This window comes from Branchiostoma lanceolatum, chromosome 9 (genome assembly GCF_035083965.1).
Source record: "Branchiostoma lanceolatum isolate klBraLanc5 chromosome 9, klBraLanc5.hap2, whole genome shotgun sequence".
Classification (NCBI taxonomy): domain Eukaryota; kingdom Metazoa; phylum Chordata; class Leptocardii; order Amphioxiformes; family Branchiostomatidae; genus Branchiostoma; species Branchiostoma lanceolatum.
Genome location: NC_089730.1, coordinates 5580963 through 5597225, shown reverse-complemented (window position 1 = coordinate 5597225; position 16263 = coordinate 5580963). Strand labels below are relative to the sequence as shown.

Here is a 16263-nt window from a genome sequence, read left to right as displayed (position 1 = left end):
GCACTAAGTTCATTCAAATGATTTTATGGAAGCCTGTGTGATACAAACAGAAGCCAGAGAGTATGGTAACCCAAAATATCACTCGGTCCAGAACACCCCATATCAAATATTATCATGACCCAGGTATGACATAATGACTGTTACGGTAGATACTAAATAATAATATGGCTAGGTGGTGATGTAGTTGGCATGCTTCAGTCCCAAACGTAGCTAGCTAGCATCACCAAACTGAGAAAGATATTCACCGATTTTTATATTTCTATTTTTTTAGGACCCGACCAACCTCCAAGGGAAGATCCAGAAGCACCAGGCATTCGAGGCGGAACTGCAGACCAACCAGGGCCGAGTGGACGCCGTCAACCAGCAGGGTCGCGACCTGATCGACAACGACCACTACAGCAAGGACAACATCGAGGCACAGCTGGAGGAGATCGCCGCTCTCTGGGACCAGCTCAAACTGGCCTCCGAGAATAAAGGTAGACTCTTCTTCTTCAATCAATATAGAATACAACACGGTGTATTCTGTACCAGCCCGACCACGGATCGCCCGTAGGACGGAGGGCGGCGCAACTGGTGCGCTTGAAATGCATTCTAAATATTCTATGCAGCCCGTGCATTTTAGAACCCCGTGTGATACGGAAATTATCACACAGTCCGGAATACCCGTATCAAAGGTTTTCGCGGCCCAGATATGACATATAAGACATTTACAAACAGCATTGTTTACATTGCATACCTGATCATAATGATCATAATAAACCATTCATTCGTTCAATCAAAAGTATTTGCAATGGTATTAAAATTTTTCCTTAATGCTAGATGGATCTAAAGGGTAACAAGTTTCTTTGCCAGTACTGCAGTTTGCTCAATTGTGTATTGTTCGAATATGAACTTTTAATTTGAAGAGCATACTTGATAAATGTCTTCTTGACGCCCTACACTAAGAGAACAAAGAAATTAGACGCCCACCCTTTGCAGAGGACATCCAGAGAACACCCTGTTTCCCTAGTAATTACATACACACAATGCAACCCTTGTCCAGTTTCTGTAACATGTCACATGCTACAGACAAGATTCTTACTAGGGGTGGAGACCGGTTTGGCTTAATAAGGTCCAAGTCCAGGTTTAGGTCCAGAGATTTAGGTTCAGGTCCGGACCTGAACCTGGACCTGATCCTGTCTAGTTGACATGTTTTGTTTTATCAAACCAATGACACGCACGACTATAAAAGTTTCTTGGTGAGAAGACTTTCAAGATAAACCAGTATTTGATATTTGAATGTTGCACTTATTTTAAGTGCCTTTTTTGTAAGAGGGGAGACTCAAAAACACTTTTCATCAAACAAAATGGTAAAATACAATTGTACTTTGTTCAGGTTTTTTTTGACTCAGGTTTTTGGCTTTCAGGTTTTTTGGACTCGGTTCTTGGATATTATACAGGTCCGAATCAGGTCCAGCGAACCGGTATCCACCCATAATTCTTAAAGATTTGGTCAATTCTTTTAATGCCCTTCTGTAGATAAGAAGCTGCGTGAGGCTCAGCAGCAGCAGCAGTTCAACCGCGGCTGCGAGGACGTGGAACTGTGGCTCACGGAGGTGGAAGGTCACCTGGCCTCCGAGGACCTTGGGAAGGATCTGCCCAGCGTGCAGAACCTACAGAAGAAACATGCTCTACTGGAGGCAGATGTGGCTGCTCATCAGGTATATAATTATGTGCTTTGTAATGTTTTAGAATTATGTATATGTAATACATTTGTAAAATGATAGGCTTTATTACTCAACAATGATACAACATATGGTAACTTCTACAACGATTTCGTCAACTAATCTACTCTGCGAGACTCCAGTACAAGATGCGACTAAATACACCACTGAAGAACTGTGTTTTCCCTATCCTGAGTTTTTTTTGTCATCTCAGTAACTAAAAGGCTAAGAATCAGCAGTTGTTGTAGAAATGGGGTTATCTTAGAATTATAATGTCTACTTTTGATTAAAATAAGATGAATTTAGTTTATAATTCAAACTTTGTAACGGTGTGTCATATGTTAGGCCTGTCTAACTCTAGACTTTATGTCCTTGTAATATGCAACCCCAAAGACATATTTGGGATAAACATACAACTCCCTGACCATTGTTTCTTTCCTATTCTTTTCCCTGTCTCATGGATACTATATTAACATTTGCAGGAGCGTGTAGATGGAATTGACATCCAGGCTAAGCAGTTTGTGGACGAAGGTCACTTTGATGCCGACAACATCAAGGCCAAGCAGGAGGCCCTCCAGGAAAGATACGATGCACTGCAGGTCAGAGAAGAGTACTTCTCATTAGAAATGATTCACTAGGTCTTGTTTCTGTAGTAAGCATGTGTGCCCTTTGTTGTAACATAACGGCTCTGTTGTAGCCACTCGGGTTTTGTGATTTCACATCTCCGGGCTAGCTTTTCATTTCAGCGGGGTACCCAAATAGCCTGCAGTCTGATGGCATTTTTTTATCAATGATATCTAAAGTAATGTTATGAACATTGCAGAATAACAATTTTTACATCACTGTACTTGTTACACTAAGAGCTACACACTGATGTCAAATTTAATGGTAGAACATCAATTTTTCTGGAGATTCCAAATGGCTACTGTATTCCCCGATGTAAACTGACCGGTGTTTGACTTTATATTTATTAAATTGCTTGTCACACATACATGTAGGCCCTGCATGCCAACAGAGGTTGAAAAATAACTTATTTATGAAGAAGTGGAAAGTTGAAAGATGGTTACTTTTTGATATGGTATTTTATAAGGTGTGGTCTGCCAAATTTCTTCTTCAGAAACTTTAAGCTGCATCTCCTGTCTTAAGGGTCATGAAAAAACGTTTAAATTTTTTTGTGTATCACTCTTTTCCTGGATAAAAGACAGTCCTTTTAATACCGGTTATACACAGATTTCTTTTTATATGTTCCACGTTGTACTCAACCATAAAAGATGTGGTATCAAGAGCACAATGTACTTAATCATAGAAGTTTGTTCGAATCTTGACATGTTTACAACTGTTTCTCTTATAGGAGCCTCTTGCTGCGCGGAAGGCGAAGCTTGCTGATTCGCTGCGGTTCCAACAGCTGGTACGTGACATCGAGGATGAAGAAGCGTGGATCCGTGAGAAGGAGCCGGTCGCCTCCTCTACAAACAGAGGTACGTTCTCAAGACGGACTTGTCTTCTTTAAGAAACACTTGAAGATAGAACAGGCAGGTTATCCATTAAAGATGACATTGTCATAATTAATAACACACAAATTGCATGCAAATTATTGTGTTGGTTGATGAGCTAAGATTAGGATCATTATTCTAGCAGATAAGTAAGAATTTAGATGTTTTATTTTAAATTATTAGATTGAGCTTGTCCACTACAGTCTGGGTATTTGCTATCTTGTGTTGTTATAGTAGCAAAAGTTTCCAAGGAACATTTTAAAACCTTCTCTTAGCTACTAATGACACTGCTTGTCACTAATCATTGATAAGAGTACACGTCTTGAGAATTGAATGTACTCTGGAGTTTTCTCAAGGTGGTAACACTAGCGAAGTTAAACATTGTTTTGTCATACTCATCTCAAGAAATAATAACCTTGAATGATTACGCACTATTTGCTACAGCCGCAAGTGTGTGCTTCTTTCAGTCATTGTCAGCATTACATTTGACTAAATTTTACTAGCATGCTGCTTTCCACATGTATAGAAAGTTGTGCTTAATAGCTTATAAATTGTGAGATCTTGAATGGGTAAGAAGTGCTATGATGTCAATTTGCACAAAATCTGCACTATTTGAAGGCTTTGTCTGCTTGTCTGCTCGATTTAACTTGGGTACACCAGGGCTCGAAATACCACTTGCATGGACAAGTTTGTGCACGTAAATTTGGAGCCATGCACATAATTTCAAGAAGACCTGCACTGGTGCAAGTTACCATCAGTAGAAATTTATCGCCTTTTCCTGACGTAAATTTTCACTTCAAATGAAGAATCGATTCTCAAACAAATTACACATTAACTTGACTAAGCAAGCAACATTTTGTATCCCTTTTTACTATTCAATCCCTTTTTATGAGATTGGGACACATTTAATAGCCTTGAAGCAAGCAATTTAAAAGCCCCCATCTTGGGGAATAGGGGCACCATACTTTTCCAAATATTCAATAAGTTGATACGTTGATGAAGATTAGACATCCAGGTAGTAAGATATGCCAAAAATAGTTGCTCAAGCAACTGGATAAAGTTGGTTGTGCCAGTAATTTCTCTTTGGTGCAAGTAATTTTTTTTTTTCATCTGCACCAGTGCAAGTTGATCCAAAAAATGTATTTCGAGTCCTGGTACAGTAATGTCACTGCTCTGCCTTGTCTAGCTTGTTTTTCACTCCTTTTCTCTTTTCTCACCTCCACTGACATCTGCTTCCTTAGACGAGGTTGCTGTGGCTGGTATGAACGGTTTCTCACTCGTAAACGCTATATCTCTGGCTCCACCCCTGAGGCCTCGCCAAAAATATTCTGGACATCTATCAAGCATGCTTACTTCACACCTCTATGTCCTTCTTGTTACTTATCTTTACTTGAACTCTTAACAAATTTCATAGGATCTCTTTCATATGAAACAACAGTACAGTGAAGTAAATGTATGATTTGTGCTAAAAGCTGGAGCCAGTCTTGTTGCAAATGTAGGCAAATGACTGAGATCATTAGTACAGGAAGACTGACTCTGTGACTACATGTAATTTTATTGACCAGAATGCTTAAATGTGTAGTAATACAATCATGTAGTTTTAACTCAGTGTCTAATAGGCTAATTGGTGTAGAATCCCCTGTGCCACTTAGAATTTAGCTCTCATTTTTTTTTATTTGGAAGAAAAAAATCAACAGGTAAGGTCTGTTTCTTACAGCCACTATCTGTGTACAGAAATTTTCACTAACTGTTAGGATATTAAAAGTCAATAGGGGAATTTGCTCACAAATTATTATTGTCAACTGGCACATCCGTAAGCAATAGAACGCATTTGCCTGTTGTAAATCAATCTTCCAAACAACGGAATGTGTTATTTTTATTACGGACCTGCACGAGGACATAGTTTGTGAGAAAGACCCCCAATGACAAAAGCAGTTTGTGAGGTTCAAATTTGTCTATTGGAATACATGCTAAAGTTTTGAGGTTGCCATACATGTAGTTTATTTTCCTTCTCCCGCGTTAAAAAGGTCGTGACCTGATCGGAGTACAGAACCTCCTGAAGAAGCACCAGGCGCTGCAGGCGGAGATCGCCGGGCACGAGAACCGCATCAAGGCGGTCTGTCAAACCGGACAGGACATGGTCCAGGAGGAGCACTTTGCCACCGATGACATCAACTCCAAGGTGTCGGGACTCGAGGACAAGTGGCAAGGACTCAAGGTTCGTTCTCATGTTTTCGAAAATATTTTTTTTCTCAAGTAGAACTAAACTTGTTAACTTGGTTAAATGCCAGTCAGACTTCAGATCTTCCTCACTCAATGGAAAAAGACAGTTGTTCCTTCTGAAACGGGTGACAAAATCTATCCAGTTGCTCGAGTAAAATCTATACAGCTTGTATTGTGTTAACTTGCAGAGGTTTGGCAGGGGGGGGTCTGAACCATCAAAACTTCTGGGGCAAGATCTGCTGAAACTGGACAATCAGAACATGACATGCCAAAGTCTGTTTAGAATATTTCTTAGGCTTTTGGAATAATTTCCCCTCTCAGAAGGCATGAGAATGTCCAATTTTCACATCAAATTTTCAACAGTTGTGTTTCTGTACTGCAGTTTCTGTATATTCTGCCAGGAGGCATTAACTGGCAAGGGGGTGAATTGTGTTACTTTGTAGTTGTCTTCTGTAGGATAGGCAGGCCTAGAGAAATCAGGACTTTGACAAATTCCTCCTGGCTCAACAGTTGTGTTTCTGCACTGCAGTTTTTATATGTTCTGCCAGAGGGCGCTTTCTGTCAAAAGGGTGAATTCTGAAGAAATCTCTGATTGCTTTGTAATGTGATCTACAGGACAAGGCAGGTCAGAGGAAGCAGGACTTGAATGACTCCCTCCAGGCTCAACAGTTGTGTTTCTGCACTGCAGTTTTTGGCGACGCCTCAGGGGCGAGCCAAATTTCTACTATATTGTGTGCAGATTGCAAGAATTCTAGGAATTGTACAGGAATGTGAAAGTCCATGGGACGATAACTCAAGAATGCCTGGATGTATTGTCTTCATATTTTGTAGGTGGGTAGGTCTGTGGGAGACCTTGTAATGATTGGATTTTGGGCCCCCTAGCGACTTTCTATGGTACTGCAGGGGAACTTTCACTTTTCAAATCTCGTCTTCTGAACATGCTATAGTCATGATTTTTAAGTGGTGGATAGCTTTTTGTTGGGAAAATATGTCCTGCAGATTTGGACTCCTTGCGGCTTTGTTTGGAACTGCAGGAGCTGATTTTGACTCAAACTTTGAAAGAGAATAACGCAAGAAGGGGATGACGGATCATCATAATTTTTGGTGTGTAGATAGCTTAAGTGATGATTTACATAATCATATGCCAATTATGCAAATCAATATCTGATTTGCATAATTAATGAGGACAGTTAATAAATCAGCTGAATTCTATTATAGGACTCTCAAACACATGACATATGTAATTGAGAAAGAGATAAATATCGATAGATATCCATTATGCAAATTGATACTTAATTTGCATAATTAATGACAAAATACTTTAAATCCATAGTGGTAAATGATGGGGATTTCATTTTTGCTCCATTTGGAAGTTAAGTAAATGTGGCCACTATTAGACACAAATCTTGCATAGAGGGCCTCATTTTCATAATTTATGAGGAAATGGTACGATATTTTTTTTTTTGTGAAAACAAGATTTTCATACATTGGACAACTTGTGTTATTTTGGTAGAGAAGGTGATTGACTGATATGATTTATGCGAGGTCCTTATTTGCATGTGGGCTAAAAACGAAAACGTGAACAGAGACCACCGTCGCCATGGTAACATCTTTTTATGTTGCCAATCTTGTTAAATTTTCTGCCAGAGGGGGCTTTCTGTCAAGAGGGGGAATTCTGAAGAAATCTCATTGCTTTGTAATGTGTTTTACAGGACAAGGCAGCTCAGAGGAAGCAGAACTTGGACAAATCCCTGTATGGTCAACAGTTGTGTTTCTGCACTGTAGTTTTTAATTGTTCTGCCAGAGGGGGCTTTCTGTCAAGAGGGGGAATTCTGAAGAAATCTCATTGCTTTATTATGTGTTTTACAGGACAAGGCAGCTCAGAGGAAGCAGGACTTGGACGACTCCCTCCAGGCTCAACAGTTGTGTTTCTGCGCTGCAGTTTTTATATGTTCTGCCAGAAGGAGCTTCCTTTCAAGGGGTTGAATTCTGAAGAAATCTCATTGCTTTGTAATGTGTTTTACAGGACAAGGCAGCTCAGAGGAAGCAGGACTTGGACGACTCCCTCCAGGCTCAACAGTTGTGTTTCTGCGCTGCAGTTTTTATATGTTCTGCCAGAAGGAGCTTCCTTTCAAGGGGTTGAATTCTGAAGAAATCTCATTGCTTTGTAATGTGTTTTACAGGACAAGGCAGCTCAGAGGAAGCAGGACTTGGACGACTCCCTCCAGGCTCAGCAGTACTTTGCTGACGCCAACGAGGCGGAGTCATGGCTGAAGGAAAAGGAGCCGATAATCGGGAGTGTGGACTATGGAAAGGACGAGGACTCGGCTGAGGTATGTTGCAAAGTCGGAATCATCCTAATTTTTCTGTTAAGATATTTCACTACTTGCCTTGTTTGAATTGTCAAACTTAGCCAAGGTTCAAAATATGCTTGTTCTCATTTAAATGTACACATCCTGTAACTTTTAATTCTGTTACTATTTGAAGTAAGGCATTTCTTATATTAAGATATGCCACATATAAGGTGCCAAAATGTTGTTTTTAAAAGCCAGAAAAGTTTTAAGTTTTAAGACAGTTTGGCACCTTATATGTGGCAGATCTTAATGTCAGGAACGTCTTACTTCAAACAGTAACGGAAGTTACAAAATGTGTACATTTAAATGAGAACGATCGTACGAGTGAATAGCCACCGACAGCATGAAGTTTGTAGAAGAATGCAAATTCAAGATTGCAGAAATTTGGCAAGCTAAAAGATAACAGGCTTGATGATTATGAATTTTTGTGCAGAAAGTAACTTTAGAGCAGTACTCCTACATGTACATGTAGCACGGTTCAGAAAATTTGATACTGTCTGAAGTAAAATGGGGTAGTCACAAATCAAGCATTGAAAAGTTTGTTGTTTTTTTGTGTGCTTGTTTGTGTCTTAACTTTCTCCCTACTGCCTAACTCTGTAACCAATAGAGAAATGTGTGCCAAACGGCTACTTCAGTGTGCCAAATGTTAAAATGAATGATTTCCTTCTCTCCCTATTCCAGGCCCTCTTGAAGAAACATGAGGCCATTGTGTCAGACCTGGATGCTTATGGAACCAGCATCGAGGCACTCCGGGATCAGGCTAGGGCCTGCAAGGTAAGTCATGCGAGTAGTAGACATTAAAGACTTCTCTTCACTTTATCTATAACCTCCTTGATGACATATGCTGTTACAAAAACAGATTATGTATTGTACACACAGTACAAGGAAATTTGGCTTGTTGAAAGCTAGCTATACATTTGCAGTGACTGTTTGGTTTGATTCTTTAATTCATTTATTACGGTACCCTTTAGTTGTATTACGACTATATAGTCTTACAGGATTCATCATACATACAAATACAGACATATACAGATTGCGAGATTAAAAAGAAAGTTTATATACATTAATCATAACAACATATATACAGATTGTTAACTTAACTTAACTTACAAATAACACTTGGGAGCCCAGTTAATAGAATACACGCATCTAAATAAATAAATAAAGAGATTGTGACCAAGCAAAATCTTTTTGTTTCAAGTGTACAATTTAATTGTATTATTTATTAAATGTTTAAAGTACTGGGTATCTCCATTCAAGTTTGACATGTTGTTTTTCAGACTTACAGAACAGAACAAAAAATATTAAGCAAAACATACTTATGTTCGAACACAAGATACCATAGAGTTAATAATACTGTTTGTTTTATCATTCTAAAGCAACAAGAAGCTCCCGTTGAGGACGACACTGGCCGTCAGTGCGTGGTCGCGTTGTACGACTACCAGGAGAAGTCGCCGCGTGAGGTGTCCATGAAGAAGGGAGACGTGTTGGTGTTGTTGAACAGTGCGAACAAGGCAAGTAGCGACGGTAACGAGGCAAGTGTTGACTTTTTGTTGTGTTCGCTGTGGTGACCGGTGGCCATGGCTGGGTCTGTGCGCAGGAGTAAGGTATGGTTGGGCACACGGTTGCAGGTTTAATATTCTGTCGTTTTGTTGGGCTAGAGGAAAGAAACCAAGGTGTGTGGAGACAAATGCTTCTATCAAGCAAAGTATTGTAAATAGGCGACGCTATAGATCCAGAAAGACACTCTAAATCCAAAAAAGTTTTAGAACGTTTTTGGAAAGATAACAAATTGTCTGATTCTGATGATGTTACAAGTGAACATGATGTTTTCTCACAACAATAACTATAAAGGAGAAACATCTTTTAATCTAATACAGGGGTATATGTAATGTACAATTTTCACAAATTCTGTTTTTGATTCCCAGATTTCCGCAGAATTTTGGTTGATATTCTTCAAACTCTGCAGAATTCTACCTGATGTTCTGAGAATTCTGCAGAATTCTGCCAATGTCCCTGTAGACTTCACATTGTTATCTACTTAATGGCATCCTTTTGTTTTGTCATACTTGTAGACAATTATTTGGTAAATCTACCACCAAAAAAACTCAAGTTTTCCAATGTCTTTCTGGATTTAGAGTGTTGCCTCTTTATGACTTTGTGGTCATGTTTAAGCTGGAAATTCAGGTTTCTACTACAATTAAACGTTATAGAATGAAGTCCCAATTTAATCAAGGGGAGTCAAATATAGAGATCACTATAAAGACACCTGCATATAATGCACCAGAACACAACTCTCAAGCAACACGTTTGATAAGACAGCACAATTTAACTTAAGTTTTTTCTTTCACATGTCAAAAACTGTTTTTTGATGATAGTATTGTGGTTTTTAATGCTGTAGTAAGGTTCATAAGAGCTGCAATGGCTTTGGTTATGGGTAAATACATTTTGTAGATTAAATTATTACTTTCAGGTCCAGTAATACTTACAGGTATTGGCTGGTGGTGAGGTATTTGGGTATTTAAACTATTTTACATGTTCTCGTCATGTACAGTGTACCAGAAGATATCCTTAAAGTGAAAACGACTGTGATCCAATAGTAAATGATTTACCTCAGAAGTCTGTACGTGGCTTGTATCTAATTTTGCTGTTTTCTCCTCTAGGATTGGTGGAAGGTGGAAGTGAATGATCGCCAGGGCTTCGTGCCCGCGGCGTATGTCAAGAAGATCGATGCCGCCCAGTCGGCGTCCCGCGAGAACATTTCGGGACAGGCCGTGAACAGCGTAGCAGCCAGACAGGAACAGATTGAGAAACAGTGAGTAAACATAATTGAGCATTAGCGCCCCCTTTCTTTTCAGTCGAGTACTGCAGAAATAAAGCTGCTGTCATGTGAAAAGTTTGTTTTTTTTCATTCCAAGATAGTGAAGGATTGTTTTTGGTTTATCTTTCTATGTTTCGCTATTCGCAATTTATACACAATGTAGCATTGCCATACATGACGCCATACTATTTTTGTTGTGGGTGCTTGAAGGGTAGCAAAGCAGTATGGGTAAGGGGCTGAAGTCTGCCATCTCTGATGGCCTAAACCTTTCTCTGTTTGCAGGTATGACACTCTGCAGTCATTGGCCAATGACCGCAAGTCCAACCTGGAGAAATCCTGCAAGAAGTTCATGCTCATCCGAGAGGCGAACGAACTGCAAAACTGGATTAACGAAAAGGTAACAGTTTTTTTATTCTCTTACCCTGTATTAAACTTTTCTCAACGTTTTTCCTAAGGTTTAAGGAATTCTAACTGTAACTGTAACAAAATGTAGGCATAGCAAATTTTAATTTGTTAGATAAGAAGACACTTAACTATACTAGACAATACTTCAAATGTTTCTTTTTTTTCTGTATTGATGACTTACATGTATTCACTTTTCGGTTGATTTGTTAATGTTCAGATGAAACCTTGATTGCACTTTTTACTTGTGTGTGGACTTATTTTTTTATTACAACTTTTATTTAACTGTCTAACTTCTTCTGGAATTAATTTGTAGTTGATAACTATTTTCCAAACAATACTTTAAACTTGAAATTCCTTCTTTCTTGTATAATAGTTGATAAATATTTCTAATTTTCTATCAATTCTATGATCTGTTGATTGTCTGCCTGTATTAAAATGGAATGTAGAATTATTTCTTTGAATGATTTACCTTTGATTTAACTGTCTAACGTCCTCTTGAATTGACTTGATTTATCATTAATTTTTCTATTTACTGGTACTATTAATCTTTCTTTCTCATATCCTGTTTATCCTGTGAACACTGATTGTGGTGCAGCAAACACAAGCTGTAAGCGCCCCCTTTCTTTTCCATCGATTATTGCAGCACCGCATCCTAGACTAGGCCTTCACAGCCATGTACTGTTGCTATGCCATGCACAGTTAACAACAAAATTATTCATACCCCCTTGTTGTTATCATTAGCTTGTAAAGGGTTATGAATTTTTTTGCTGTTAACTGTACATTTCAAAGAAATCGAAGCAGCAGCATTTTTCTGAGACAAAGCAATGAAATTATGACAAAGAAAAGATCGGAAAGGGCATGACATTTTTTTCAGTTCAATTGATTCTCTATTTTTTTCCAACTTTCTTGTGTAATTTTTGTTCAAAAAGTCCTTATGCACATTTTTACTGTCCCTTTCTTTAATTTTCTGATCCGACCATTCATATTTGTCTCAAAGCTGGTGTCTAAAGGTGTTATCATAATAAAGCTTTTATATTTGGTGTTTTGAAAAGGGAAACAGGGACAATACGTACATAAACTCATGTGTACAGTCATTGTTTTATAGCAGATATGCAATTAAGACTGTTGAGATGCTTGGCTCTTTGCATTTTTGCATTGGGTAAGGTATAGTCATAAGCTTTTTGTAAAACTGCAAGAGGTTTGTGTAAAATTGTTACTTGTACTGTGTATATAGGAACACACGAACACCATCTACACAGCTTCAACGTACATAAAGCTTAGTCTGTCATTATTCGAAATATGTTATTTAAGTACCTATAAAGAAATCATTTAATCATATTTTCATATTGTGGAACTTTTGAACCTTAAAGAGGATAATTCATTATTATGTACAAGTCATGACAGTCATGTAGTGCTTTTCAATGTATGTAAGCTGTATTGTGCTGATTTTTGTTTGTTCCTGTCATCAGGAAGCCATTGCAGCATCAGAGGAGCTTGGGGATGACCTGGAACATGTGGAGGAACTTCAGAAGAAGTTTGACAACTTTTCCAAGGTACAGTTTTTTCTACACATTGTCTTCCAATACATGTAGTTTTCTTCCAAGATGGTGCCATAAATGGTTCATAGGAAAAACAAGGCTTTGATTGTGTTTTTTTCAAAGCAGTGTGTATCATAAATTATCACTTGAAAATTAATGATAACTAAAGTCACACCCGTCATACGATCATTGTAAGATCAAATTCTTGTGATAGTCGTGAACGTGTCGCACAAAATTTAGCTGTCTTCTAACCAAAAAAAGGCTGTCCAAGGTCCTTGTCAGCGATTGGTTCTGTCACAGCCTGCTTGAAAATTTAACGACATCAAAAGCGTCCGGCGGCCTACAACAAATGTGACTGCATCGTTAGTAAGTTTCTGTCAAGTAAGGGCCTGGTCAAATTTGTTGTACAATTATAGGTTTTAGGACAGCGTTATTGGTGCAGTTGTGGGATTGCTGTCTTGTCTTATAACGAATGGGAAAACATTGCTGTAGATCCCTCTTGAGTACAGGCTTTTAGCAAGGATTTATAGACAGTGCATCCAAAAGTTGGGTTGAAACCAGTCGGAACCAGAATGTCCTTATTTTCTTAGTGTAGGGCGTCCAAAAGACGCCCTGACGCACTGCTAGCTAATGGCCTTGTTGAAGGTAGGTTCTGTCATGGCCAAACAGAATATCCTACATGTACATATAAGAATCAAATGGAGAATGTGACTGTGCCTTAACATAGAACTTCTCCTACCACAGGACCTTAAGTCTCATCAGAACCGCCTGCAAGAAATCAACGAGATTGCCAGGAAGTTGGAGGACGAGGGAATGATCGTAGCGGAGGAGGCGCCTGCCGTACAGGCTCAAGTCGCTGTAAGTGTCTCCTCGTATTTCTGTTATTAGTTTTACCTTGAACATTAGGAAGTTAGTTTTTCCCATAGACAGGTTTTGTACACTCAACAATACTTAATCGCCTGAGCCAATAGACCTTATTGTGTACGAAGTGTATGAAAAATGAGTTGTACTGCATTATCTTTTGTCCATTCATACAGGAAATGTGCCATTTTTTCACCATGGACACTTACAACTGTGTTTATGAAGTGATATTTGACTTGAATGTATATTGTCATGTTCCCTGGTGACATGTTTTTTTTTCCCTATACAACATGAGAAGGTGCATGCAGCACACTTGGAAAGTGTTTACAGCTATACAGAGGGAGAATATGCCACATTTCAATGCATATCAGGTTGCTATTATTAACAGACAGGTTCTGGTATAATAATACATGTACATGTAAGTTGGCTTATATGTCATGACAGAAAATATTGGAAATGTAAACGTCAACTACGGAACTACATTGTTGTAAAGTCACAGTAATGTTTCTCATCTGTGTCGTAAATTCTATTAAAAAAGATAAACTTTCAGTCGGAAGACAGCTGTCTATAGTATCATATTAGAAGGCAAATTTTAACCTTTATCAATAATATTCACTACACAAACAACCTCTCTATTTGTCGACTTGTATAATGACATTATTGGCTGTATTGTATAATGACAGCTTATGACATTTTTGTGTGCATAAAAAGTTACAAGGTTCTTTCAAAGTATGCTTTATCAGTATCTCCAGTAAATGCTGCAAAGCACTCTAAGCAGTAACATGCTGTAAGAAAACAACCCAAGTCTTTTACTAGGTGATTGACTTTTCATGACATTTTTGCTTATTAAAGAGGTTAAGTTGAAACCACTTTGTTCCTCCGAAGTACGCTGTAGAGGCAGCTCCCGTGAACGCCGCGATGCTTGGTGCGGCTCCCGGCGCGGCGGTAAGGCTCGAGGGTTCGACCCCGCGACTCTCCGCATGACTTGTCCACTTCTAACTTTTCTTCCTTTTTTTTGGGCCGAAAAACTTGCCTGGCAGAGATACTAACATATACGTTTGCCCGATTAGCTGTTGTTGTTTACAGTGACCACTTATTCTTGTAAACATGCCTATAGACTACCCTTGTTTGTATGACCAACTCACATGTCAAGGCTCAAAGCTAGCTTTTTGCCCTGCTAGCTATTGCTTGTTGCAATAGCTATAAAAGAGCTCTGAAGGTTTTGACCTTTCGTATTGAGGTCACCTGAGTTAGCGCAGAATGGCAGCCGCTCCAGACCCTTGCGAACTAGCCCCGCCCTCCTCGCAATTCAGCCCCAGGCTGCGAAGAGAGAGTAGTCGGCCTACCCAATAATAACATTACCTAAGCCACAAAGCTTCTGTTACACAACTTATGCAATGTTTTGGTAGAGTGTATATTGGATCTCTTATTTAGAGTTTGGCCCTTTGCTTTTCACCCTTTCAACCTGTACAGATTTCTCAAAAGAAATTAAATCAAAACTTGTTGAAAGAGTATTAAAAATCTCAGTTGCCACAGTGACTGTTCCAACATGTCATTGAATATTGAAGCTATATGTTGGCTTCGAAAATCTATTTCAAGTAGCCTTTTTTTCATTGTTTGTTTGTTTGTTTGTTTTGAGCCCCAATAAAAAAAACAATCATTATGATGACCTTTGAGTGTGTACAAAGGAGGATAGCTGTAGGGTTGTTTACGAGGATAGGTGGTAATCTAATGCCGGTTCACCCACTTACAAGCATGCAGTGTCTGACATAGGAATGTCTGTCTGGAATGACGCTAACAGTTCCAACTTTCTTGAAATGAACAATCATACTGTTTCAGTAGTATACAATTGATGGTAGAGTGTTTTCACATTTTACATGACATTGTAGTACTTACACTAATATAAGTAGCACACTCAAAATGCAATTAAAAAACAGCCAAGACTACATGTAGATATGAAAAAGGCTGTAACCATTGAAACATTATTTATAATATGGAAACACAACTATTCAAAAATATACAACAGCTATCTATTATAACAATGCTGTTTCTTTTAAAACTTGACTTTTTTTGCTGTCAATTCAAAATAGTTTTAGATCATCCATCAATAGCATTTTTAGAAAAAAAACAATAACACTTTCACCAATTTTCCAAATCTTAAATTTGGAACAGAAGATGACTTTACCTGACTTGTATTAACCCTGCAGTATGTGTTACACTACGTAGACTTACATATCTGTCTTTTTAAAAGGTACACTTTACATTTGCAGTGCATATGTGCCAAATACATGTAGACAGTCATGTCTCTTATACATGTAGATAGACACATCAGTGTACATGTAGTTCTTGATTGCTATTGCCTTGTGCATGATTTCTGTGACCCACTACATGTAGTTCTGTTACTAGTAGAAACAGTAGATAAGAGGGCTAGTCAAAAAGTAATGCAAAAAGAGTGTGGCCATCTTGAAATCAACTCAGTCGCTCATAAAAGTCTGAACTAGAAGTTGAGATATTTCAGTCTCAAGAAGATATGTTCCTTTACCTTTGTGCAAAATTTCAGCTCATTTGATGAAAAAACGAGTTTGTTATATACTGTTTGATATAAAACTAATCTTTGCATTATTTTTTGACTCCCCCTTGTATGATAGAACCATGGTTAGATGTTAGATGTCTCACCACTGTTCTTTCTCTCCCTCATGCCTGGGGATGGATATCCAGGGCGAGTTACAGGTTTGGTTCTTTCCTTCAGTCTTTTGCTGCTTCCCTGCTTTACTCTGCCCCACCAACAACTGGTGCTACAAAGATCGATTCTCTTTTTGGCAGTTTAACAAATTAACTGTCTATGTCATCACGCACATTTGTCAG

General features: G+C 38.6%; 1 protein-coding gene across 30 annotated transcripts in view; it reads left to right on the top strand.

The window, feature by feature from the left end:
* The window catches only part of LOC136442125 (spectrin alpha chain, non-erythrocytic 1-like), a 92021-nt gene that overhangs the window by 25222 nt on the left and 50536 nt on the right, over positions 1-16263 (top strand). For 18 of the 30 annotated variants that reach the window (XM_066438779.1, XM_066438778.1, XM_066438775.1 and 15 more), the window contains exons 16-30: positions 272-476; positions 1519-1700; positions 2186-2302; positions 3055-3181; positions 4438-4455; positions 5224-5414; positions 7603-7752; positions 8455-8547; positions 9153-9308; positions 10437-10588; positions 10877-10991; positions 12469-12552; positions 13282-13395; positions 14284-14343; positions 16117-16128. In XM_066438779.1, the coding sequence (XP_066294876.1) occupies positions 272-476; positions 1519-1700; positions 2186-2302; positions 3055-3181; positions 4438-4455; positions 5224-5414; positions 7603-7752; positions 8455-8547; positions 9153-9308; positions 10437-10588; positions 10877-10991; positions 12469-12552; positions 13282-13395; positions 14284-14343; positions 16117-16128 (1776 nt within the window). The remainder of the gene's footprint in view (positions 1-271; positions 477-1518; positions 1701-2185; positions 2303-3054; positions 3182-4437; positions 4456-5223; positions 5415-7602; positions 7753-8454; positions 8548-9152; positions 9309-10436; positions 10589-10876; positions 10992-12468; positions 12553-13281; positions 13396-14283; positions 14344-16116; positions 16129-16263) is intronic. The other 12 variants (XM_066438783.1, XM_066438780.1, XM_066438777.1 and 9 more) reach the window with 7 other exon arrangements.